A 25498-nucleotide genomic window follows, 5' to 3' on the forward strand; every position below is an offset into this window, starting at 1 on the left:
CAAAGGGCTTCCTGTAGAGAGACAGGCATTTCTTTTGGTAGAGAGAGCTCTGGAGTAGACAGGTACAGGAGGGTGCTCCAATTTCCATTCTGGGCAAGAAAACGGTGACAGGCTTATTCAACATGTGAGCAAAGTCTGACTCCTCTGGGACACATTGCTTGTCCCATGTGTAGACTGCTGATTTTTCAGGGCAGACCCAGTAGGTCTAGAGGGCTCTGGCTGCATCAAGATGACTCTGTGTGCCTGGATCAGCCCTGTGCCACATGCATCTGAGGTGCCCTGTGTGGCTCTGACTTACTGTACGTTAGTTGTGCAGTGAAACTGCCCTGAGCCCTTTTCCAGATTGCTGAACAGGCATTTCAAAGAACTGACATAGCAATTTGCCTATCTCAAAACTATTCCTGAGGAAAGGGATGGATAGTAACAAAGGGAGAAGTATCAGAGAAATCTGTTTAGCCTTAGCTGCTTGTAGAGATCATACACCGTGGGATGCTTTGAAAGGGCAGGATTGCTGCAGCTGTGCAAGTGGGACATTATAGATGAGCTGCTCGAGTCTGCACCATTCACAGAACGATGGTTCAGACAGAGCAACACAGGGGCAGGGTTATGCTCATGGGTATTCATTCCTATTTAACTGTCTTCACATGAAAACATACAAAATACCTCATTTTCTTAGCCCAGTAAAGTCTTTTTTGGGGCAGCAAGCACCAGCTGAGTTCAGCCAGGACAGGACAGGACGTGACTGATTAGTGCAACTAACTATGACCCCAAGGCCTTTAATTCCAGGCATCAGTCCAACTACATGCCCAACAGCACAAGGTGGCCTCTGCTTGCGGGGGGATCAACCAGTTATTGACAATGCAGTGAAGACAGAGATGCTAAAGTAGTGCCGACACACGGATACTCACAGCTTCCAGCTTCACCATGGTCTCCATCTTCTTGATGGGAACCTCAGGTTCCACCTTGACAACAAGCTCCCCTGTGGGGCAAGAGGGAGGACCTCTGTTGGTCATTGCCAGAGAGCCATTGAGCAGTTCAACTGGACAGAGGACAGAGAAAGAAAGACAACAAGAGAGAAAGGATAGTGCAGAGTGGAAACTGAGAGCTCAAGTGGGATCCTACAGGATTCAGACAGGAGTGGCGTGTGACCCTCTTGTTCAGATAAGGACCAAAGCAGGGAAGTTAGTACACTGGTTGGGATTCAAACACTGGCCACCTCAGTGCCAGGAACACTGCTGGTCTTGCTGCTGTCCCCATGACTTTTCAGGTCTCCTTGCTACAAATGTCCACAGGGAAGGCATCTCCACCTAAGCAAGCCATCCCAGGCTCTCGTTATAATCGCCAGAGATCTAAGTAATTCAGTCTAGTCTAGAGCACAAGGCCCGTGCCCTGGACAGAAAAGCTACTTGCAATGACACAACGATGAGTCCAGCCCTCCAGGCTGCATTAAGTGTATTGACTATATCTCTTCCACGGGAGCCTGAGCTGTCAGTCCTGAGCAAATTCATCTCCCAGTCCTAAGGAACAGTTGGAGATTGTAGAGCCATGGAAACACAGCTATGTTAGTGGTGAACCAGGCTTTCTTGTCTGACAGGTGTCAGGAAGAGTAGGCAGTTATCACAGTGAGACCCATGGATCAAACCAATCAAAAGGCAACGATGACCTCATGCCCCCACGGCTTCCCAACCCCTCGATGTGAACCTTGAATCCTAATTCATTTAACAACCAAGCAGACAATGCCCCATAGTCCTTACAACCCACTACCCATCTCCCTTCTTTTCTATATCGCTCACTCGTGTGCAGTACCCCACCGATGACCCACACCAGCCTGTCCCTCTTGGCCCAAGCCTGGTACCTGTCATATTCCAATGATGGGCCTTCTTCTCTGGTGGGCGATAGATGAACTTTCGGAGGGAGCTGACAGCATGGGATCCCACTAGGGTATAACGCCCAAAAGCCCGGCAGTCCACCACTCGGATGTTGAGGGGTGGGTGAAGCAGTTCATTCTCTGGGAGGTCCTGGAAGCAAAGGTGTCCTGGTTATCAAGGGCTGCATGTAGGCTACAGCATGTCTATTGTGGTGGTTGCCAGTAGGGACTCAAAGAGAGATCATGTTGGAGGAAGAGGTCTCATGTAACTCTGGCAGAGCTGGGCCTGGGAGCCATCACAGAAAGGGGATCACCAACTAGGCTGGAGATCACTTCCTTTATTATTGTGGGCAAACGGAAGCAAGGGGCCAACAGCCACAATTTGAGCTCCAGTCAAGCCTGGATTTTGGCCAAGGGCTCAGAGGAAAGAGGCAACACTCACCACTTCCAACCACTTGACTAAAGTGCTGAAGTTGGGGTTTTTCTTGTAGTTCTGGATGAGAGCTGACTGGACCCCCTTTCCAGCACACTCAATGTCCACGCGGGGCCGGTCCACCTGAGCCAGGTTCACTCTCTTCAGGTCTCTGAGTCCCCAGAACAAGATCTAGGGCAGCAGGAGGAGGAAAGGCATACAGGTGAGAAGAACTGCCCCCAACTGCTGCCAGACCTCTTTGCTGGAGCCAAAGGAGTTGGCTTTCCTCATCCCCTGGGAGCAAGTGATCCCTCACGGCACACAAAATCACCTGGGCAGTGATGAAGCCCTCAAGCTTCTTTTCCTTCTCCATGCGGCTCTGGGATGCAGCATGCTCTCTCACTGACCCCACACAAACCACCCCATGACTCACCTGCAACAGCCTAACATCTCCTTTCCGATGCCCTCAGCACTCCTCTCCTAGCCCTTTTCTGCCCTCAGACTCCATAGAGCAGGACCACATCAGTCTAGCCCATCTGCAGTGGCTCTTCATTCAGCACTGGCAGCATTTTGTCAGAAACAGGGAAATGACTGCCTCCTCCCCTTTCCTTTCTTGGGATAAGAGACCAACACCATGATTAAAAGTCCCCCTGAAACGAGCTTTTTCCACCTCCTGTCCCCCCATGGCCATATTCACACTGCGCACCAGAGGAATAGTATTTCTTTGACCAGATGCAAAAGTCTGCAAAACGTGGACGTAGGATCTCTTTAGAGCCCCTGGGGATCCGATCAGCAACATCTCCTCCTAGCAGAGACACCTACAGCAGCCGGGTGAGTCATGCACCAAATGTCACTGTCTTTATTGCCCACATCACCATTGTCTACCAAGTCAGCCTAGGGTGAGGAGCCCTGATGGATGTGTCACCATATCTCACTAGAGAGAAGCAGCAGGCATCCTATCCTTGAGGTCCAAGATTGGTAGCATGAAGCTCATTTGACCTATATTGTTTTTTTTTTCCCCTCCCACTGATACTAAGGGAGAGTCAGCGTGACTACTTCAGGTGTAGGTGTATACCCCTCCTCTGAATTTCAGCCCATGCGCCCTCTACTGCAGCTCCTAGGCTTGCTATGGTGCCCACAGTTAAGAAAGCAAGTACTAATCCAGTCATCCTGCTTTTTTTTAAGGGCTGCTGCAGCTTAACTCCCTGTGCAGCTAGTACAGGCAGGTCCTTGCAATCCAAACATCTGGCTGTAGGTGCTTAACTTGTCATCAGAACCTCTAAGATCCCTCCTGGCCTTCAAACATCCACTGACAGAGTCTTCTGCCTTGCCTAACAGCTGTAGCCCTCATAATGTGATCTGGTCAAGGCCATGACAACACAGTACCTTCTGCTGTGTAGCCATCTGGCTGCGCAGCATTAAAGTCTGGTGCCCCAAGACGAACCCCTCTGCTGCCAACACATTTACCTCCACTCTGTATTTACTCAGCACCGGACGAATCCCCAGTGGCACTGGCAGGATGGGACCCCTGTCAATGCCTGTGGGTCCATCGACACGAGGCAGGTCTGACTTGCCCCCAGCTCCAATCTGGAAGAGATGCATCATGGATTAAGGTCTGCTTTTTTGAACTGGGGGAACCGGCACACCCTGCTCTCCTGCACTGGGTCTGTAGAGTCTTAGATGATTCAGCAATCCACTGACTGTACAGTACAGGCACTTTGGGAAAAGGTGTTCATAGGAGCAGAAGAGGTGGTGCTATGCTTCCACACAGGGCACATTCAGCAGCAAAGCAAACTTCCAAGCCCACCCACTAGTGCAGCTGACAGGCTGATACGGACAGGCTTTGGCCAGCTCAAAGCCTGAGCAAAGCCAGCAGGTCTCTACTCCACCACCTTCAACCACTCCAGGCATCTCCTGCTCTGTCTAGTCAATGGAAAGAGAGGGATACCTACAGAGAGAGATTAGCCCCACCCTGAGCTCCTTGTCAAAGATGCTTAGCATACACCATCTTCCTCTATGAGAACTCACACTCCTTTTACCTGGGACCTTCCCATTGACATCTCTTGAGAGAACCAAGACTCCCAATGACAGCTTCCATAGCCCAGGGATGTTGCAGAGAGTTTGTGCTGCTGCAACGCTTTAGTAGGGTTCCCTGCCAGAAAGAAGCTGGCATTCATTGCACACCAGCATAACTCTGCAGGAGTTGCCCTCACACTGAGCTGCGAGTAGCTATACTACACCCTGCTAGCTTTTCTAGGATGCATGAACTAACCACTCTTTGCAGCACCTCAGAAACAGAAGCGTGGATTAAACGCGGTTCTCCCCCACACCCCCTCCCGCTCTCTTCCCTCCCTTGGTCTCGGATGGCTCTGTCCAGCTGCTACCTGCAGTAGCTCAAAGGCAGCCAGCAGGTCGCCTGCTGTGGAGTTGCCCCGGTATATCTGGTAGTACTCCAGCTGTGGAGGGAACCGTGGAGGGCAGTACTGTTCATCTGACATCTTCACCACAGGTTTGGCAAAGGTGCGGCCCATGAAGTCAGCTTTGCCCTGGCGAGACAAAGAGAGCACTCAGATTTTTAGCATGGGGCTTCTTGTCTGCCTTGAGAGACCAACCAAAGGTCTCCACAGTTAGCCCCACAGCACTCCCCAGTATGGGCAGAACAGGATCAGTCTGCTGCACGTACGTGACCAAAGCTCAGTGCCACCTTTCACTGGTGCCTTTCCATCCACAAGGCCTTTCCTAATGCATCAACATCTTTAAGGAAGGTGAAGGAGGTGGCCTAGGGTTGGGGCAGCAATGAGGCCAGGACTGAGCACTGCTCTACAGGGAGAGACTACAGTAATATATCCTTGCCTCCAGCCTTACATGAACTCTTGCTTCTGGCTCCTAACATAAGACACCAAGGAGTGCAAGAGATCAATTAGCAGCAGAGGCTCCTAGTTTCTTCTGTGCCCTGGGAAACAGGGAGGAAACATCTTCCACAGGTCAGGAAAAACGCTTCTTCTCACATCTGCTGCACCAGCTGCCTTGCCAGGAGTGATCTCAGTACCTGAATCAGAAATGCTTTCCTCTGCTGAGATTCATCTTACCACTGTGTCCTGGTCATAGATCTCAATGACAATTATGGGAGGGTCGTCCCGCATTTCGTGAGCTTCTCCATATAGCTCCACATTGTCAAAGACCAGCAGCTGGTCCCAGGTTGGGCAAAGAGTTTCATTGAGAACCTGGAGGAACAGAAACAGCATTTACCACTACAGCTAGGAGTAGCAGCCAGGGCCTAAGGCCCTGAACAACGGGAGCAGAGAGGATATTGATCTCAGTTTTCCTGCACCAGGACTTTTGCAGCGCTGCGAGCAGCGGGGAGGTTACTTTGAAAATATGAGGGGATTTATCTTGGGTCACATTGCATGTCCACAACATAAAGGCTCCCTTACTTCATGGTAGGCACCCCAGGATTCCTGTCTAGGGAGTGAAGAGAAAGCAATCTCTTTATGGCACCGCTTGTCTCTTCCTAAGGTGTATGGCTAAAATAGATGAGATGTATTTTGTCTTTTAAAGGTCCTTTTCTCCCCACTGCTTATTCAGAGAATTTAGGCAGCTCTGATGCAGATGCGGACACTGTGGCAGTCTGCCATCTATTGGGTATTAATGCTATTGACAAGCAGTGCTTTGGATCACAGATATTTACTGGATCATACTGTGAAGGCACCTGGGGCTAAACCCATTAGAGGGTTGATGGCTTATGGGGCAAGAGATGGGAAAGAGCCACATTAGGATCTGAAGCCTGATCCAAAGGAAGGGGAATTACAGGTCTAATTTGCTTGGCAGATCTTGACCCAAGATACTTGCAGCTCCCAGAGTTCACCCCTTGCTCTGATGGTCTAATTTTCTCTGCCTGAGCATCTGCTTCCTTCTGTCAAATCAGGACAAAACAGTACCCTGCAAAGGGGCAGCCACAGGGATGACCCCATTTCCGTGAATGACCCCAGGCCTGGCCTGTCTGAGCCATGCCACAGGCTGCAACTTCAGTGCTGGCAGCACTGGTAGGCTGGCGCTTGCTCTGCAGGCAAGTGAGCCATAGCGTATCTCCCATGGACTCTTCCAGGAAAAAACAGCAGGCAGGCACAAATTATTCCCAGCTTCCACAAGGTTTTCTAAAGCTCGGCAGCCTTCAGCACAGGAAGAGATGGCACAGAAACACCTCCTGCTTCCTGTAGGGTCCAGTTTCTCTTCACCAGGCAGCTGAAAGCTCAGTCACACAGAAACGGGGTGGCTGTGTGCTTGTGCCCAGGGACATGCGGTGAAAGGGCTGTTGGACTTGCCTGCAGCTGGGGAAGAGACTTCCAGCAGGCTTCCTTTGAGTGCAAGGTTGCTTGAGATAGATAGTCAGGCCCCAGTGCTATGGCTGCTTTCGCACCCCAGGACCCCACGGTCAACCTGATCCATGATTCAGCAGGAGTCAGGAGACCCAGCCCCATGGCAGGGCAGCAGGATGGACAGATGAGAGGACAAGTACCACATTCAACCCCAGGGATTGCCCACTCCTCCAGGTCAGGAAATAGTGTTTACCTCGGTGCATTGGCTCTGGGTGATGAAGAAGACTCGGGCAAAGGGATCCGAAAGGCCACTACTGTCAGCAGCAAACAAACTCCTGGCCTGGTACATGTGGGCTCGCAGCTGGAACACCTGCTTCTCTGTGACAGAGAGAGGGGGAAGTGAGACAGCTTGGGATGCATCCCTGGAGCTTAGCCATGGAGAGCAAGGTCTCAGAGGCACACTTTTGCTCAGGGCCAACATGGATGAAGGAAATTGGCTTAAAGCATGGATCCTGAATGGATATGGACTTCTTCAGGGTCCTGCTCACGATGTGCAGAATGACAGCTGGGAATGGGGTAAGGAGAAGGGCGCAGAAGTCCCCCACCCCAGCTCCCCACGGGAACAGTGGGAGACCTCAGACTGGCACATGTGGAAGTATTTCCCATATTTCCCCCTCAGTTCCTGCAAGCCCTTGGCCCAAGTGGTGTTGAACCAGGCTCCCGCCTGCCTTTTCCATAGCCTGCCCTCTTACTCGTGTAAAGGAGGCTGATGGGTGGAAAGGATGGCAGGTTTGGGCCTCTGGCTGTCTTCTTCTCCTCAAAGCCACAGGGCAGGCCGCTCAGGAAGTCTTTGCGCTGCTTGTTGAGGCCCAGCCACAAGTAAATCTCCATCTTGGCCTGAACTGTCCAGCCTGCAGGTCCAAAGCCCCTCTTCCCAGGTAGCTGGGCACAAGGGACAAGAGAGTTTACAGGGACATAGGAGGGGCCTTAGAGATTGGACAGACCACCTCTTGCAGTGCCCACCGCCTTCTGCTGCCTCACCTTGTACCACTGCTCCTTAAACCCAGGGACCCACCCCTTATCATTCTGGATCATGTCCACTACTCTATCTATCTCATGCATCATGTTCTTCCCAGCACACTGGCTTCCTCTTCTCAAGCCACTAGCTCCCCTCCCAGCAAACTCAATAGGACATCTCTCTCCTTCCAGACCTCTATCACCCACCAGACCCATCTGGTACCCAGCTCTCTCATCTCCACCCCCATCCCCCCCATTCTGTCTCTGCTTCACCTCCCTCCTTGTGGTTTCAGCTCCCCCAAGGAAGACGGGCAGGCACCTTGAGGAAGACGGTCTTCACTTTGGCGCAGTCCTTTCCCATCTCCTCATCCACAATGGAGTAGAGAATATCCTTGGAAGGGATACGGGTGTAAGCAATGCGTTTGTTGTTGCTCATCATCCAGATGAAGATGTCAGGAATGGTGTGCTGGGGCTGTGAACACCAACAAAGAGCCCTGTCAGCATCTTAGCCCTTTCTGACCCCTGACACACCGGCAAGGTGAAGCCTAGCAGGAAAGAAACTGGGATTTACATTTGTTCTGATAAAATTTAAAAAAAAAAGAAAAAAGATATTAACTCCAGATTGGAAGGCTGAAGATTTTCCTTTTCTCTTAGTTCAGTGCCCACAAGGACTGTAGGGCAGGTGCCCTGCACTTCCATTCCTTACAATGGAAGCAGTTCCCTGTCTGGACGTCTCCTATCATGCCTTAGAGCCTGTTTTATTTTCCGCTGTGGCAAGCCAAAGCAGAGGAAATAGTTACTTTATAATGGGCTATTTCACCAAGCCTAGGAGCCTCGCCCATATTGGGAAATGAGAACAGCAAATGCCAAAACTACAACTTCCACATGGACCAATAACCCCAAATGGCTGCAGCCATACAGACTCAGGTAGAAACTGCACGAATTTCAGAGGAACTGCAATTTTCTGCAGGAAGGAACAAAAGATTTTGCAGAAATAGCATCTTTTTGGAAATTTTGTGAGCAGCTCTAACATATTCGGCTATTAACTGTCACCCATGAGGTGGAGTGAAGCAAGAGTACACCGCAGTGATAACAATTAGATGGCTTCATCTGAAAGCTCTCCAAAGAGCTACTTACTTAACATTTTTCTCTACTTAGCAAAAATCAGAGATGGCTGCAGGCTGCTCACTTGAATATTGGGTGGACATCTGCCACCTTCTGGGAGCTGCTCCCCTGGGGAATTGCACGGCCTTGTCACGGCTCCAGGCAGGCAAAACCATCCTCTAGCTCAACTGCAAGAGGACCCAGTTCTGTTACTGTCTGGGAAGGGCTCTTCAACTTATATTAATGCTCATCCTTCCCAATCCAGGAGCGTATAGGCAAACCTGGGAGGCACGGGGCAGGTTATAGACTGACTATGCAAAGTTGCCAGATGGTGAAAAGTATACTGGTGACCTATTTCAGGCCAGGGCCCTGCCTCAGGCCCTGGGCCAGGCTGGGAAACTCCCCCACCTCAAGGGGTCCCTCCAACCGGCTCCAGGGATGCCCTGTCCAGGGCTAAGCCTGGCCTCACCTGCGGACGGGTTAGGGCTGGGCATTTTGGCTTGGGCTCACGGTGCACCAGGATGGACAGACAGGGCTCAGTTCCCACCACAGACTGATTAATTAGCACACTAGATATAACTGGTGTAGTCAGTGGAGGGAAGTGGTCATGCTGCCTTGGCTGAGCACTTCTATTAGGTGGTCTGAAGAGAGGTCTAAGCACCTGTCTTGACACAGGAGGAGCATACAGGTCCTTTAGAAAAGGAGCAGAGCGCAACAAAGGTCTTTTCTTCTTGGACTGGCTCCTTGCATGAGACCTGTGTCACCAGGGAACTCTCCTGCACGCAGGATTTGCCCATAAGCTGACCCAGCTAACAGGCACTCTCCCTGTGGAGGGCAACTCACCTCATCAGCTAAGAACCGGAGTTTCTGGAGGAAGTTTTGCACCAGCTTCAGCTTGTCTTTCATGGTGTTCTTCTTCACCTGCGAGCGCAGAGTCGTGGCTTGCTGCCCCACGTTTTCCTGTGATTAAAAGGGAGCCCAGGACACATTGTGAATGAGAACACAATGGAGCACAGAGAAGGCAAAAGCAGCCAGACATGTCTCCCTGCGTTTAGGAAGGCGTGGTGAGGACACAAATGCCTTAGTCCTGCCATGTGCATCCAGATAATGGTACTTCTGGCGCCCCTTTGTTAACCTCAGCAGGATATAGGAAGGGTCCCACAGCACAGAGGTTTCTGCCCCAGCAGGACGTGCCATAGGACAGAGAGGTGTCAGTGTGCTTATGGCATTTTGGGGTGGCTTCAAGCCTTGTCTTAAGCATAGTCTCTCCCCTTTCCCTGACTCCACTACAAATCAGCATCTGGCAGTTCAGAAGAGGGGACATAGAGGCTTTCACATGTCACATTCATCACTCTGTTGTATGCAGCTGGCTAATGAAGCTTCATTGCGTCAGCTGGATAAACCACTTGGTCTTTGTACAGCTCCTTTCCAATAAGTTGGCCTACCAGCTCCAAATACCCAGGCTAGAGCTAGCCCTGCAGCATCTATACTCGGCAGAGTCCCCCACATTCCTGCTTTCCCCTCTCCTGAACTCTTTGACAATAAAGCGACTCCTTTTCTGCACTCCGGGATTTCTTCCCAATGAAAAGAAGCAGAGCGTGATGGAGGGGATGTAGTGGTGTGGACCCAAGTGTCATGTGGGACCTTTGCAAGACAGGAAGTGCTCTTGGGTTCCCCTCTTTAGCAATAAACCTCAAACCATCAATCCGCAGAGACTGGATTGGTCCCTAAAGACCAAGGTTCCCCGCCGCATTGATGGGGTCCAGCTCCATTCCCAAATCTTCCTCCCCAGCTGAATCACACTTACCAGCTCCCTCATGCAGGACTTGAGTCTTTCTCGATCCAGCCTTGTGCGGGAAGAGTGGTGCTGGTCCTTGTCAGCTAAGGTCACAAAGCGCCTGATGGAAAAGCTCGTCAGCATGAATCCTGCGAGAGCCTGCTGGCTCTCTGCAAGCAGCCTTGCCAGGCTGGATCTCTGCTAGCAGTAGGGCACTTGCCTACATGGAAGTGCCCTTGTTCTTTCAGTGTGCGCTGCAATCGCAGCCAAGTGGCCTATTTACACCCAGCACTCAATGACGTGCATGAGGAGAAGGTACCGCTCAGGCACTAGCCTGTGGAGGCCACAAGACTGAGTCTGTGTGGCTTTCATCACTGGCTGGGGGTCTTTGGAATTCAGAGGTGAGTACCACCTTGCCCATGCTCCAAGGCAGAAGGCAATCAATATGGTGGTGTGCTAAGCCAAGAAAATGATTGCCTATCATCTCGGAGCATAACACAAGGGGAGCTTATGCTCTCAATCCCATGATCTTGCCCATATCCCGGCTGAGAGCACAGGTCTCTGGCGGGCAGCTTTTGCTAGTCTTTTACTCACAAGCACCCACTACTCAGCTCCTCCAGGACCCCTCGGAGCCGGCGCTCCGGGTGTGGCTTCTCTGTCTTGATCATTTCTTGCACATCATTGAGGCCTTCCTCCTGGAATGGCAATAGGGGGGAAGCAGTGAAGGGGGCAGTGGAGCAGAGCCCCACAGCAGGCTGAGGTTTAGCACCACAGCCACTCCATGAAGAGCAGCCCTGGCGCTGCCAATAGGAAACACCTGCTTCTTCCCCAGGCTTTCCTGCCACAGAGCTCAGCTCTGGAACATGTTTGGCTGGGGGAGGCTGGCTTCAGTTGATGTGAATTTCACCTCTCTCCACCTGCAGGCATCACAAAGGCTCCTCAGCAATCAGTTCAGGCTACAAAGGAGGCTCTGCCACAAGAGTGGCTCACTCCAGGAGTCCAGGCAGGGAAAGTCTCCCACCTTCCTTCAGCCTTCCGGGGGACACTCCGGGTCTGACCCACACCAAAATTCATTCAGCCCCCAGGGTTTGGCCTTTCATTTTGTGGAGTGTTTAGTATTGGGGAGCTTCCTCTTTCCTGGCATGAGTTTGCTAAAGGCTCTCTGCAATGGTCTGGCCCTGCTTTGTAACAAGCTGCAGAGACATGCAGGGAGCCTGGATGTGCCAGGAATGGCCTACCCCATCCCCTGAGCCAGCTGCATCCCCACCACATACTGACCAGCTTGTCTGCAATCTTGTCCATGATGTTGGCATTATACAGTCTCCGGCGCTGGTCTTGCCACCAGCTCTTGATGTAGATGCAGGGCTTCTTCTCAAAGTATGGCAGGTGGAAGTAGTTCCTGCAACAGGAAGCAGAAGGATGTTCTGTGGTAGGACCACTCCCAGACAGGAATGGCCATTGTCCCCCACCTTCCCCAGCATGTCAGAGCGCTGTGATGGGGAAATGGATATACATGAAGTCAGGCCAAGAGGAAAGGCGCTGGGAGTAGCATACATGATTTGCACGTTCAAGGACAGAGACTCCATCTCTCCTAGCACCCTTCCGCATCTGGAGTACTGTGTCCAGGTCTGGGCTCCCCAATACAAGAGAGACATGGAGCTACTGGAGCAAGTCCAATGGAGGGCTTCTAAGATGATGAAGGGGCTGGAGCATCTCCCCTAGGAGGAAAGGCTGAGGGAGCTGTTACTCTTCAGCCTGCAGAAGAAAAAATTGAGGGGGAATCTCATCAATGTGGACAAGTATCTGAAGGGAGGGCGTCGAGAGGAGGAGGCCAGACTCTTCTGTGTGGTGCCCAGCGACAGGACGAGAGGCAACGGGCACAAACTGGAGCACAGGAAGTTCCATATGAATAGGAAGAAAAACTTGTTGACTGTGAGGGTGACAGAGCACGGGACCAGGTTGCCCAGACAGACTGTAGAGTCTCCTTCCTTGGAGATATTCAAAAGCATCTGGACACAGTCCTGGGCAAAATGTTGTAGGTGACCCTGGTTGAGCGGAGGTGGGGGTTGGACTAGATGATCTCCAGAGGTCCCTTCCAACCGCAACCATTCTGTGATTCCTAGCACCAGACCAGTCCCTGCCCAAGCCCGCAGCTGGGCCAGCCATGCCTGGGGGAAACTTTCCCCTCCCAGCCAAGGCCCACCCAAACTGCCCCCAGGCATGCCCTGCCTGGGTTAACCCCTGCCTCTGCCCAGGGAGGGTTGGGGCTGCATGCATTGGCCAGGTGCTCCAGTGTGACAGCACATGTGGGCAGACACCATGAGCGAGCACAAGTGAAACCAAAGCACTAACACCCTATTCTGAAAGCCAGCGAGCATTTCTTATAGACCCCCCTTCACAACAGGCAGAGGTCTCTGCTGTTTGCAGAGCTGCCAGATTTCCATTTGTCTGTGGGATGGACATGGCATGGAGAGACAATAGTCATGGCACAGAAAAGGGGGGGAAGAGCCAGGATCACAGGCATGCCCTGGAGAACAGGTTCATGCTTCTGGTTTGCCCAAGGCAGCCTGAGCATCCGCTGTGAGCCAGGATTCACCCTGGATCACAGAATCGTTTAGGTTGGATGGTACCTCTGGAGATCATCTAGTCCAACCTCCCTGTTCAAGCAGGGTCACCTAGAGCATATTGCCCAGGATCACATCCAGACGGGATAAAGCTACTGCAGATCCTGCTGCAACTGGAATCACCCTTAGGTTACAAAACAGCTTCACTTCATCTTGTGAAGCTATCTGGGTTATTTTTAGCCAGAAGATGTCAGCAGAGTCCCACAGTTGATGGTGAAACTCCCTGTGCTCTGATAAGGGAGTAGGAAAAGCAAAGCCCAGGGGAATACGCTCTGTAAAACATCTGTGCTTTCCATCTCCCTTCTGCATTCACCTTCCCAATGGGCTGCTTAACAAGTGCAGCAACCCCAGGCAGACAGTTCTATCTAGAATGCAAACAGCCTTGATTCAGGTTAGTCTCTTTCATTTCCCAGTTGAATTAAGTCAGTCAGTTAATTTTGATTAGCAACATCTATCTGCTGGTATAATAGTTACAATAATCCACTTTCAATACATCTCATCAGGTTAAATCCGATTAGCCTTCCTGAGTACAAGTCCTTTCTATTCAAATCTTGGCCAGGGATGACGTGCAGCTTAGACATACCAAGACCCAGGTCCTGATCCCATTTGCTTCTGGGCTTTCTGAAAAGCCTTCTGAAGCTCCAGGTGCTTGGGGTAGAAAGCATCGAGTAGACTCACATTTGTAGCTGTCTGGATCATCTGTCTTTTAGGGTAATTTCTACCTGCACATTGCAAAGAATTGCCTCAATTCTACAGATGGAGAAACTGAAGCAGAGAGAACAGAACTCATCTGCCCAGTGAAACTCACCAGTTTTGGCAGTCCCAGGAATAGGATCTACTTTCCCCATATCCTGATTCTCTGACACTGACACACGAGAACGAGGCATGCCAATAGTTAGAGGGAATGGGAATAGACAGACTGACCAAAAGAGAGAGAGAAGCTACAAATCTAGACACTGAAAGGATTTTAAGACTTTTACCCCAAACTCCTGCTAACCCATTCTCATGAACTTCCTCCAGCAGTTTCTGTATCCTCCCCTCTCTGTGTTTGTGACCTCGGCTAGCTTTTCAGATCCCAAGCGATTCCAAATGCACCTTGCCCCAGCACAAATTACCTTAATTACTGAAATCTATGCCTTATTTCAAGGTAGACTTTGCCAATCTCTAAATGGTCTCCATGATGTTTTCGTTATGTCAGGCAGCTAGAGAAATCAAAGACGCAAAGCCCAGGCATCTCCCTCCCTCTTTCCTCCCTGATGGGCAGAAGTGCGTTTGTGCATTCACACATTTGCTGTGGCATCAAAGGGTCCTAGGCAGGGACCTGTCTTTTAGGCTGGTTTTCTGAATGTCTGAAACTTGCATGTGCAGCAGTCCATCTGCTTTTTTTAATGCCAACCAATGATTTTTGAATCCACTGGTTAACTTTCCCCTAACTTGCCACAGAGGTAGAGCGTTAAAGGTGTGGATAGCTAGGAGCGCTGGGCACATAACTGGCTGCGTAGATGAGAGAGGCCCTCTGTAGGGTAGGCTGAGAGGTCAACTCAACCTTTATGAGACAACAGGCAATCGACAAGAGTGCTCAGCACTGTAGGCAATGGCGGTGGGTGTTCAGCTCTTCTTAGCTGTAATACCCAAGATGGGGTCTCTACAAGCACTTAGCTAAGCTCCCTTCACAGGGCACAGAGAGCTAGTGGCGGCTGCTGCTGCTCCTAGGACTGGTTGGCTGAATGACTCTCCAGGTTCCTGGGACTGCACTGACTCCATCTCTGCTGACTCTCGGGGGAGCTCAGATACCTGGCACACAGGCCAACACCTTCGGACAAGGAACTAAGTCACATCTCTCCCCACGAGCTTTTAGGTCTGCTGCTCCCATCAGCCTACAGACCGTTCAGAAACCAGATGCTAATTCCCTCTCCTGCAAGGCAAGGGAGCACACTGCCTGTCTGTTTCCCAGCTGCTGGCAGGAGACAGACCTCTCCTACCTCATTACAACACTGCAATGTCCCTTCCCTCACTTTCCCCTTGCCATGTTCAGCAATGCAGCCCTCTGGTGGCCAGGTGGGCACTCTTACCTGTCTGTGACCAGGGGTTTCATGGGTTGAGATGAGGAAATGGAGACCAGCTCTCCATCCTCATCACCATCTTCCTCACTTGAGTTCTGGAGCAGCTCAGACTCTTCTTCGTCCCCATCCCCTCCATCTTTCTTCCTCCGCAAGGTAGGTTTGGCCATGCCATCAATCTGGTTCCCATAGTTACCTCAGGAAAGAAGTCACAGGGCTATAACTCACACTGGGGTTAAACGGCCTCAGTCACCTGCCTTTAATTCAGGCTGGGGAGCAACTTCCTCTGCAGGAACCATGGGGGACAGTGGAGTTCAGCTTTCTGAAACCCTGACCAGGGATTACAAACTAACAACAGAAATCTGTCCTCTACTCATGCCCCCTTCCAAGCCACTAGAAACATACATCCTTCCTTTGGTGGTTAACCTCTGGAAACGCAAAGCCAGGTGCTCTCAACTGAGAGATGGAGCAGATCCACTGCTGACAGGAGATCACGCAGCAAAGAGCTCATCTGGGGACACGCATGGCTTGTGCCAATGAAGTAGCCATCACCTTCTTCCTAAACTGAGAGCCTCGGATGCTCTGTCAAATGTTAGCATGGAAAGAGGGGGTAAACAGCCTGCTTTTGGCCTTGGCTCCTGCAGTCTCTGCCGGGCATGTTTCAAAACCAACCTCCTCAGAAAACCACCAACCTATTGTGACCTCAAAGTTGATGGGTTTGTCACCAATCTTCCTGTCGATCATGGTAGCTTCCAGGAAGGCTCCAAAGAGGAAGAATTCCTCCATTTTCCCAGTACAGTTCTGCAGGAAAAACCCAGGCAATTAGGATTCAAGGTTAAGGTCAGCTGGATGAACCCTTAGGAGAACAAGCCACAGGGCAGGGGGTCCCAGAAGGCCACATTCGGCACCTTGAACACCTACACAGGCTCTATGAAGGGGAGGTGCCACTGTCTAGGTTTTCATGGAGACTATGAGGGTTTTCTCTCCCTCTGCTCAAGCCTTCTAAGAGATAGGTGTCTGGCTGAACTCGGTGTCTAGGCTCACTGCATGTTCTTTTTGAATGACCATAAAACCTGAAAAAATCTTTGCAAGATTTGTTGTCGTGCTGGGGGATCCAGCACATTTAGTGCAACACTAAATAAAATCCTCAGTCTATGAGACCTGGCATAATTACCAAGAGGACTGAGCAAACTATCACTAACACCCAGCACTTGTCACTGGCAACCGAAGGGTCAGGGAAGACTTACATCGGCAACTGATGGGGCCTGCTCAACTTGCACCTCAGTGGAGCTGTTGATCTCTGGGTTGCTGGTATCCAAGATCTCCACAGCAAGGCTCATCAAAAGCCTGGCCCGGAAGGAGACACCTTCACCCAGACCCTCATTCAGATCCTGGTGCTCATCCATTAGGGTGTAGTTCCGAGTGGAGCCATACATGTTCACCCAGGCAGGGCCAAAGGTGGGCAGGAAGCCTGCAGGAGACCAGACACACACGTAGTGAAGGGGATGTGCAAGAAGGAGGGCATGGCTTTGTCTCAGGGCTCAAGCTGGCTCATGGAATGGCATCACTTCCCTGCTCTGGGTAGGGTAGTACAGGATTGAGCATGCGTGTGTGCGTGCGCGCACATGGAAAATACACACATGCAACAATACATGGAGATGATTTTGTGGTGACAGCAGTGAGGGGGATTGTGCAGCTCACCACGCCAAAGACACACATAACTATTCCGATGGGCAAGCCACCCAGCATGAGGCAACAGAGAGGAGAAACCCTCATTAGCCACCTTCATAGAGCCCTCTCTGGTTTTACATTGGTCCTGTCCACGTGTGCGCTAGTGCATTTGTGTGTGTGTGTGCGTTTGTGCATGCGTGCATGTGTGTGTCTGTGTGAACATGAGAGCCTGTCAGATATTCATCCATTCATGGCCATGAATTTTCAGGAAGGGCCAATTGTTCTTGGGTGTCTTTTCTTTCAAGTTTCTGACTGGAGGCATGTTATGGGACTTGGTTTTCAGGGAATGGGTGCCCAGTGATCTCAGAAAACCACTGCAGGGAATAAAGGTCTCTCCTACTGGCCACCAAGGAGCAGCTGTCTCCAGGGCTGGGGAAGGAGCCTGGGCTATTTTGCTAACTCTCTGCCAAAGGGAAGTCTCTCTCTACCATGAAGAAGGTGTCTCAGTCCTCCCCTCATATTAGCTTTACCTTTGTCTCCTTCATTAGAGATCTTCCGCAAATCAATGAAATGGGTCCCAATGGCCACATCGTTGACTTTGTCAGAGTCTCGGATCTGGATCTTTATCCTCTTGCACAATGGGGGGAACATTTCTGTGAAGACTATTTGCTCATTCCAGAGAGGCTCATAGCTGCTCTTCTGCACAGATGTCTTCCCCTGCCAAGTGGGAGGAGAAAGCACATGTTTCACAAGGGTCTGAGCCCACAAGCCACCCACCTTCTTTCAGACCTCAACTCCTCCCCTGCTAATGACCATGATAGCAACATGTGTTCTGCTCGGGACTTTCTTCTCCCAAATAGAGACTGCTGGAGACTGCAGACTGATGCAACCCCCTCGTAGTCTGGGCAAGAGAAGGGAACGTGGTACATGACAAACAAGCAGCTTTGTCACACAGTTCAACATCTACATGCCAGGACAGCTGAGATCATCCTTGGCCACGTAGTCCCAAACCTGCATAATGGCTAGCCCTGCTCACGTTATCATGTCACAAAGGTATAGCAAGCAGCTCACTCACCTTCTGCCCTGCAAAGAACACCTGCACATAGGGGTCCACCAAGTCCTTGTTCTCCCCAATGAGAGCCTTCTTCACATTGGCCATGAGGCTGGTGTTCATACGGGGCAGCCCCTCAGCTCGATAGATCTTTATGTAGAAACGAGCCCATTGCCGCTCCGGAGGGACCCCATCTGGAAGGAGGAGGTTCCTGCAACATCAGAAAACAGGACTCAAAACAGCTCCTGGGCCTGGCAGGTTTGTCAGGAGAGACTTGCAGAAGAGGGAGAAGCTGCCTCACTTTTGGAGCACAGGCTGTGAGGAGGTGGAAAGGTAGCCATTTCTGCAGCCCTATATTTTATCATAGTCCTGTTCCTGCCCACCTTCCTGATTCAGGACGGGGAAGGGCGGTTTCATAAGGGAAACCTTATGGCAACACATTGAGGTGCCTCAGAGACAACCTGCATCTTTTTAAAGGGATACAATCATTATCAGCAGTGGAGCCGAGGGGAAGACTAATCTCTACCTAGTTTAGACATCTGCAGCAGCCCAGATGAATGGGATGTTAGAAGGGCCTTTACCTTTGGAAAAGGCCCTCATACCCTGCCAGGGTATAAGGAGAACTGGGGTGGTTATACTGGAAGGAAACTTGAGCTCCGTGAAATGGCTTCTCGTGGCAGGTCTTGCCTCTTCCCTCTTCCCCGAGAGCTACAGAGGATGCTGTGAACAACAATTCTAAAGGAACTTTGTCCGCGATAAAGTGGGATAATAGCATGACTACAGCATGGAACAATAGTCCAAAAGAGTTCACATGCTGCTTTAAGCCCCTTGGTGCCCAGCAAGTCAAGAAGGCTGTACTAGCATTTTCATACTAGCGTGATAAGCTTAGTTGCTGACTACTTGGGCAGAGGCTGAGAGATGGACTTGCAAGTCTGTGATCGCACTTGGAGATATTTAATTGACTTGAAACACTCAGGGCTACAACTACGTTTTAAACTCGCTTGACTCTTCTTGCATGGCCTTTCAGATGCTCTGGGGAGTTGAAGAGCTCTGCCCACTCATGTCACCTGGCAAACACTTACACAAACTGCTCCTCTCTGTCCTTGCACTGGGTAGGGAGACCTCAGCCATCATTTCCCATCTTCCCTTCAACCTCACTTCTGTGGCTCCCATTCAACGGCCAACTGGAGCAACAGCTAAAAAGCACGGACATTATGTTGGTTCACATCAGGCTGGTGCTGGTATGCAGAAGTGAACAACCAGCAGCAGAGGGTCTGAACTGATATAAAGGACTGGTCTGTAGTGATGTGACCAGGATTTGCATCAGTAATCTAGCAACTCTTCTCTTTCCAAGAAACAATCTAGTTGGCACTTCTGATTGCAGTGCACAAGTTAAGCATGCCTATTAGAGGGGCTGTCAGCCTAATTGGGAAGGGGTGCTGTCCTTACTGAATAATCCAAAATAAAGTGACACAAAAAGCTCATAGCTCATTCCCAAGGAAGGATACAGGAAATCGGCTCTACGAATCCTTACCCCTCAATATCATCCTCATCTGTCTCATTGGCTTTGTGTGGTGTCTTGATGTTGTCCCCTTTCCCTACCACAGCAACGTCACACTTCAGATAACCTTTAAGTCCAGCAGTGAGATCCTCAGGGTCAGAAAGGATGGCCCATTTGTGATAGAACTGGTGCTCTGAAAGCCATGGAACAAGACAGACATTTATCAGAATTACAGGAATTACTGTGAGCACTGGGCATGTCTGTCCACTTGACTGCAGAAGCCTGCATGCATGCCTAAGAGACATCTTCAGGTGTGAGGAATTCCAGACAGAACCCCCTGAAAATCCATTGGGAGAATCTGCCTCATGTTGAAGACAGAGAAGCAATGGGATAAACTGCCTGTAGAGGTGTGGAGTTTCCATCACTGGACATTTTTAAGGCCTAGTGCCTCTTAGATGGGCGAGAAAGATCTCATCCTTCTGTGGAGTGCATCAGAGGAGACGCTCTCTTAAGGTACCTTCCAGCATCATTTGCTGAGCACCCCTGAAACGGAAACTTAGCTCTCAGGACTCTTCAGAGGGGCAGAGTGCTACAAAAAGGCCTGATGCATAAGCTAAGATAAAATCCCAGTGATTTTGGATGTCTCTTCTCTAAAGGGAAGTTTCAGGTGTTCCTTACGCTGGCATGCTGCAAGCCCTGGGCCCTCCAAGGAGCCATGCTCTTCTGTACAGAACAGGCATTTCTTAGTCTCCTCTCCTGCAGATGGGTTTGCTTCATCAGTCTGCCAGACACGTTCAAGATGATTCACTGATTCAGTGACTTTTCAGGCAGAAGCTCAGCAGGGAGCCTGTCACGGAGTAGGGCTGATCCTTCCCAAGAGCAAGGGTATGGACTGAATGACCTCTCCAGGGACCCTTCTGGACCTCCTTTATACTAATCCCAACCATGCCTGCTTTCGCTGCGCACAGCGAGTGCAGGATGCTGAAAGCTTCCACATTTCTTTTATGGTTCTATAAAACAGGCTTCCCTGAAACAGAGGTCCTCTAAACAAAGCCCACGATAGCACAGTGGATTTTAGTAGCACTCATTGGGCCCCTCTGTGCTAAGTCAAGGCAGGCTGTAGCATCAGTGAGCAACATGACATTCTCACAGAAGCTCTAATTAACCTCTCTTTCTTTGCACACTGGGCATCTTCCTGTCTTGGTCTAAAGGCCAGCCACACAGGGCTAGACCTTCAGCTCTCGGAAAGGTCAACATCTTGCCTAAGCAAGCTAATCTAAGCTTCTTAGGAGGTCAGTGGAGAGAGAATGGCACATCTGAGGACAATTCTACCTGCGTGCATTATGCCTTATCCTAGAATGGGATATACCATCTTCTGGAGAGGCTGAGGGCTCTTTTCGGACTGCAGAAGGAGCCTAGATGACATGCTTGCACCTGGGATACTAAAGACATTTATTTGATGGTGAAGGTAGGCATCTATATGACCACTTGCAAATTGTGGTGACATACCAGGCTGGGTGTAAACAGTTCCAACATCCATCTTGAAGGAGCCTACCAAAGTCCCACTGCGCAAGAGATTTTTTGAGTGGATCACCTGAAAAGTGAGGGAGAAAAACAAGTCAGAGCTTTTTCTATGCCCAGGCATGCTGGGAGGGGTAGGGCTGTTTCTAGAACGGTTCAGTGTCAAACATTAAAGGATTTGATGCATCTTGCTTAGTTTGGGCAGGAGACATAATCACTCTGTGAAGCACAGTGTGGTTGGCAGCTCTTGTTTAGCAGTCTTGCAAGCAAGTGTACACTTATATTCAATAGAAAAAAAAGTAAAAAAAAAAATCATCTCTGAAACAAGATGCAGTGTTCCAGCCACTATGGCAACAAACACTGAGACTTTTCCTCAAGGAAGTGTCTCAAAGATGCTTGAAATCTATGCTTTAATTCCCTTCCTGGGAGAAATTACACAGCCAGACTATGCATGGGATAGATGTGGATGCTCCTAGCCAGCCTGCTTTGATCTGTGAATCTATGAATCTCCTTCCTAGTCTTCCTTTGCGGCTCTGGGGAGAGCTGGAGTGTCTGTTTTGCTCTCATTATTTACACTTCTGAATTTCCTCAAGAGCTGCACCCACTCTCATGCTTCAGGGAATCCACTGGCAGCCTCAGGAAGCTCTTGCTTCTCCCCAAGCCTAAAGAGACATCCTGAGACAGGCTTAGTTTTACCTAGCTAGGAAATACCAGAGAGCAGCCACAGAAGAAGATAGGGAACACGAGTGGAGGGGTGTGGCTGCAGCAATAAGGACACTGACAGAGGGATTGGGGGGGTCTGCAAAGGAGGTGAGGCTCGTAGGACATGAGGGCTGAGAGAGAGGGACTGAGCACCTCCGCTCCTGCCAGAGGTCTCGCATCAAGGGTCTTAAATCCATCCCAACAAGTAAGTAAAATGGGTTGGTTTCCACCAAAGCCCACTGAAAAGGACAACACAACCATGCTCACTTACGGACAGCTTGATGATCTTATCGAACATGACATCTGGGGGAACATGGAAATCAAAGACGAAGTACTGAAAGAGAAGGAGCATGCGTGAAAGCAGGGAAGCAGGCATGGGCTCCTTCTGAATTGAAGGACAACATGGTCCATATCCCACCAACAGAGACGTGTCTGTGCAGAGGAACAGCCTGCAGTTCACGTCACAGCTGGAGAGGGACCCATGTCAGCCCAACAACTGACAGCATCAGTGATCTGAGAAACTAAAATAAAGCATTAACTTCTTGGAAAAACTGAGAAAGTGGGCACAGGCTCATTTAATTTGAGACTGATCGAGTGAGGGGTTTTGTTTTGCTTTGGTTTTTTGTCACCATTTTGTAAAATACCAGAGGGCCAAGGTTTCATCCCTCCTTCTGCATGGTTTGTGATTTCATCTTACTCCAGCAAAAGGTAACAGAAGAAAAAGAAAAAAAAACAAAGTCAAATAAATGTAATTTGCTGTCAAACTGCAGTCTAGGCCTTGAGGAGCAACGAGCCTGGAGCAGCACCTCAGGAAAAATCCAGCTTACCTCATTGTAGTAAGGGCAATTAGTCGATTCCTTCATGGATGTGTATTTCTTTTCATCTCCAACCTCCACACAGACCATGGGGTCCATGTTGAGCCCAACCAGCTGCCGTGCCTCGATGACTGTGATGCTGACCTGGGGAGAGAGATTCATGGACCTCCACCTTGGCTGCCCTAAACCGTGCCTCCACCTGGCTCTCCTCTCCAAGGTGCTTTCAGTGCCGGGGTGGCAGCTGGGTGGTCTCTCTTCATCACACAAAAGGGACAAGGCTGCTCCTACAAGCCTGAGAGAGCTGTGGCATGGCATGGGAGGTAGGAGCATCAGAGCAGCCCTGTCCGTTCAGGGGGTCTTCTGCTCCAAGAGCACGTAAGGCGCAAAGTTGAACGGATTTAGCTAAGCTGCGGGAGCGGACACTCTGCTACTGATGCCCTAACTGGCTTAATTTGCTTCTGCTAAAAAATACAAGGGGTAAACCGCTCATAAAAGGAAGCTGATAAAAGACAGCTGAGCTCTCTAAAGAAGAGGACAAGACTGCCTGGCATTGATTGCTGCACAAACTGACTTACTGCAGAGGAGCTGAGCTGCAAATGCAACCTCCTACCCCTCACCCAAAGCTGCACCAGCTTAACAAACCCAGCTCAAATCCCTTCCTCATTTCAAGGGCAGCAAGGTAGGTGTGAATACTCTCAGACTCCTTCTGAGGAGGTAAGCAGCTAAGGTCACCGCTCTGTTCCCTCACCATTCCCAATGAAGAGCAGCCTTGTGATACTCCTGTTTGCACTGGCCAATTAACTGAACCTCTTGCTCTTGCTCTGTCTTGCACTTAATTCGTCTTGCACCTTCCTCCTTCTCTTTACATTCTGATTATACTATTCCCGAACCAGGGACACTCAGTCCTCATCGTCCTCACAACTTGCTTTAGGCTTTTTATGCGTATAATTAAACCTCTTCCACATACTGCTCTACTGCATCTTCTGATGTCAACTGGTCTCTCGTGGGATTTAAAAGTGGATGCCGTAAGTGGTCTACAATAAACCTTTAACAACAAATCATTATTTGCATTGTTCCCAGACATCCCTAGGAACGTGCTACTGCACTAACACGCAAGGACAGAAAAGTAAACGGCTGCTGAATCAGCATGACTCGGTGAAAATAAGAAGAGGAACAAGATAACAGCAACCAGGCACCAACCTACCAGAGGAAATCCAACGAGTACTGCCAGCCAGGCCTCATCAATTGGGAATGCTAAAACAGGTACTGAAAGCCTTTGGAAATTAAGAGAACTGTGTTGGAGATTGCCTGCTTCAAACCCTGATTAAGCTGGGCTTTCTGGGCTTGTCACAATGGACAGCAAATCCAGTTATTACTTAAGATATAGCTTATCACTCTACCATTTAAATACCAGCTTTTTGAAAGTCATCCTCCCACAGGAACAGTACTTGAAACAGTCGTTCACACATGAGCCAGCCTTCAGACTTAATAAACAAATTGTCAGTTGCTTTTGTGAGCGCAGTACATTGAAACCTGCGCTGGACTCACTCCCAACAACACCATGCCAAGGTCCATTACCTGGTGCACGGGGAGGAGGCACAGCCTCGGTGGGACTCCAGCAAGCCTAGGCCTGCTCAAGTGACTGTCAGTCCTTCCTCCTGGTCCCAGAGCTGTCCCACAGGCCATCGGGGACAAAGGCTTCAACTAAGAGATTCAGCTCCTCAAGTAACTACTCTGCTGATAGTTGTGGTCCAAGAAAGTGTGAAAGAAAAGTTCTCAACTCGCCTCTTCCTCCCCTTAAACGCTCCCTGTGAAATGGTCTCTCTCTGGGCTCTGAACCCCCTGAGCTGAAGTTGGGGGCACAGCGTTGTCACCTACCTGATAATCCATCGGCCTCCCAGCACTCGGCTCCATTTTGATATCAGGCTTGGACCTTCCAAAGGGCAGAAAAAAAGACCTCAGTCAAACAACAGATGAACTCACTGCAGACTGTGACAGAGCATTTCCCAGGGTTACTCCTCGCAGTGCCAGCTCTCTCGGCATGAGAGGAATATAAACTCCAGGGGCTGTGAAATGCCACTGAACATTAGCGTTCTTTGTTCAAGCGTTTCTGAAAACGGTTGCATGGGGTAACGTGATTTCCAGCATAGCTCAGGGGACACACGGCTCTGGGGAGCAGGCACATCTGTGAGTTTGCCATCACCTCCTGGCTTGCACAAGCTCACATCTGGCCTTCACCTCTTGTTGGAGACATTGGTGGTTACAGCCGTGACGGAAGCCAAGGAGACTGTGTCTGGGTCCAGTCCACCTCCTAGTCTCATGGCTTTTCGGCCCAGGTCTTCTGCTTCCAAAACAGCAGGTTCCTCTGCATAAAGGCACACAGACAAAAGAACGTCTCTTGTTGTTTCCACTCGGTGGATAATTGAAGACTCCGAGAAAGGTAACCAATACATCCTATCAACCTCTCCTGGTAATACAAAGAACAGTGGTCACCTGGTCAGGTCACAGACAACCTGGTTTAAAATGGATTTTAAAAGAGGTTTGCGTAGCGTGACACATTATTCCACCTGTGCTGTGTGCCAGCACAGTTTCATGAAGGCAATAAGCTTTGGAAAACTGAAATCCGACAAATGAGCAATGCAGACTTCACGAGGTAAAAGAGCATGTGAACATGTGCTGCAGCTCTAACTGCCATAAGGTGATGCACTGCTGAGGATGAAGGGAGGTGGGGAGCTGCTTTAGGGTCACTGGTTTGTTTCGTTGGCACAAGGGGAAATACTACCAAAACCACGCATAGAGCACAGACATCGCTTTTGGGAAACAGGTTTCCTACCTCGTGGCTAATCCAAGACTTGGATCAGTTGCTTCACCATAGTCTGGCCCGGTTCTGTGAGATAATACAGAAATAACCTTGGGCTTCAGCTGAAGTGAGGGGGATCTAGGCTGGATGTTAGGAAAAGCTTTCCTAGGTGGAGAGAGGCACTGCAGCAAGTTGTGTGTGAAAAGAGTGTCCTCATTTCCACTGAGGGACCTAAGCAGATTCCATCCTGCCACGTGTGG

At 50.2% G+C, this 25498-nt stretch overlaps 1 protein-coding gene across 8 annotated transcripts in view; it reads right to left on the bottom strand.

The window, feature by feature from the left end:
- Positions 1 to 25498, bottom strand: part of LOC104154097 (otoferlin) — a 119304-nt gene that overhangs the window by 21457 nt on the left and 72349 nt on the right. For 6 of the 8 annotated variants that reach the window (XM_068936681.1, XM_068936679.1, XM_068936676.1 and 3 more), the window contains 24 exons: positions 24677 to 24803; positions 24317 to 24371; positions 22451 to 22582; positions 21895 to 21957; positions 20910 to 20994; positions 19434 to 19593; positions 17924 to 18110; positions 17379 to 17565; positions 16425 to 16648; positions 15870 to 15978; positions 15190 to 15373; positions 11772 to 11892; positions 11088 to 11188; positions 10524 to 10614; positions 9560 to 9676; positions 7932 to 8084; positions 7348 to 7537; positions 6849 to 6973; positions 5369 to 5503; positions 4664 to 4825; positions 3747 to 3866; positions 2310 to 2471; positions 1856 to 2018; positions 909 to 1039 (listed from right to left, as the gene is read on the bottom strand). In XM_068936681.1, coding sequence (XP_068792782.1) covers positions 909 to 1039; positions 1856 to 2018; positions 2310 to 2471; positions 3747 to 3866; positions 4664 to 4825; positions 5369 to 5503; positions 6849 to 6973; positions 7348 to 7537; positions 7932 to 8084; positions 9560 to 9676; positions 10524 to 10614; positions 11088 to 11188; positions 11772 to 11892; positions 15190 to 15373; positions 15870 to 15978; positions 16425 to 16648; positions 17379 to 17565; positions 17924 to 18110; positions 19434 to 19593; positions 20910 to 20994; positions 21895 to 21957; positions 22451 to 22582; positions 24317 to 24371; positions 24677 to 24803 — 3284 coding nt within the window. The remainder of the gene's footprint in view (positions 1 to 908; positions 1040 to 1855; positions 2019 to 2309; positions 2472 to 3746; positions 3867 to 4663; positions 4826 to 5368; positions 5504 to 6848; positions 6974 to 7347; positions 7538 to 7931; positions 8085 to 9559; positions 9677 to 10523; positions 10615 to 11087; positions 11189 to 11771; positions 11893 to 15189; positions 15374 to 15869; positions 15979 to 16424; positions 16649 to 17378; positions 17566 to 17923; positions 18111 to 19433; positions 19594 to 20909; positions 20995 to 21894; positions 21958 to 22450; positions 22583 to 24316; positions 24372 to 24676; positions 24804 to 25498) is intronic. The other 2 variants (XM_068936678.1, XM_068936675.1) reach the window with 1 other exon arrangement.

This window comes from Struthio camelus, chromosome 3, assembly GCF_040807025.1.
Source record: "Struthio camelus isolate bStrCam1 chromosome 3, bStrCam1.hap1, whole genome shotgun sequence".
NCBI classification, from domain to species: domain Eukaryota; kingdom Metazoa; phylum Chordata; class Aves; order Struthioniformes; family Struthionidae; genus Struthio; species Struthio camelus.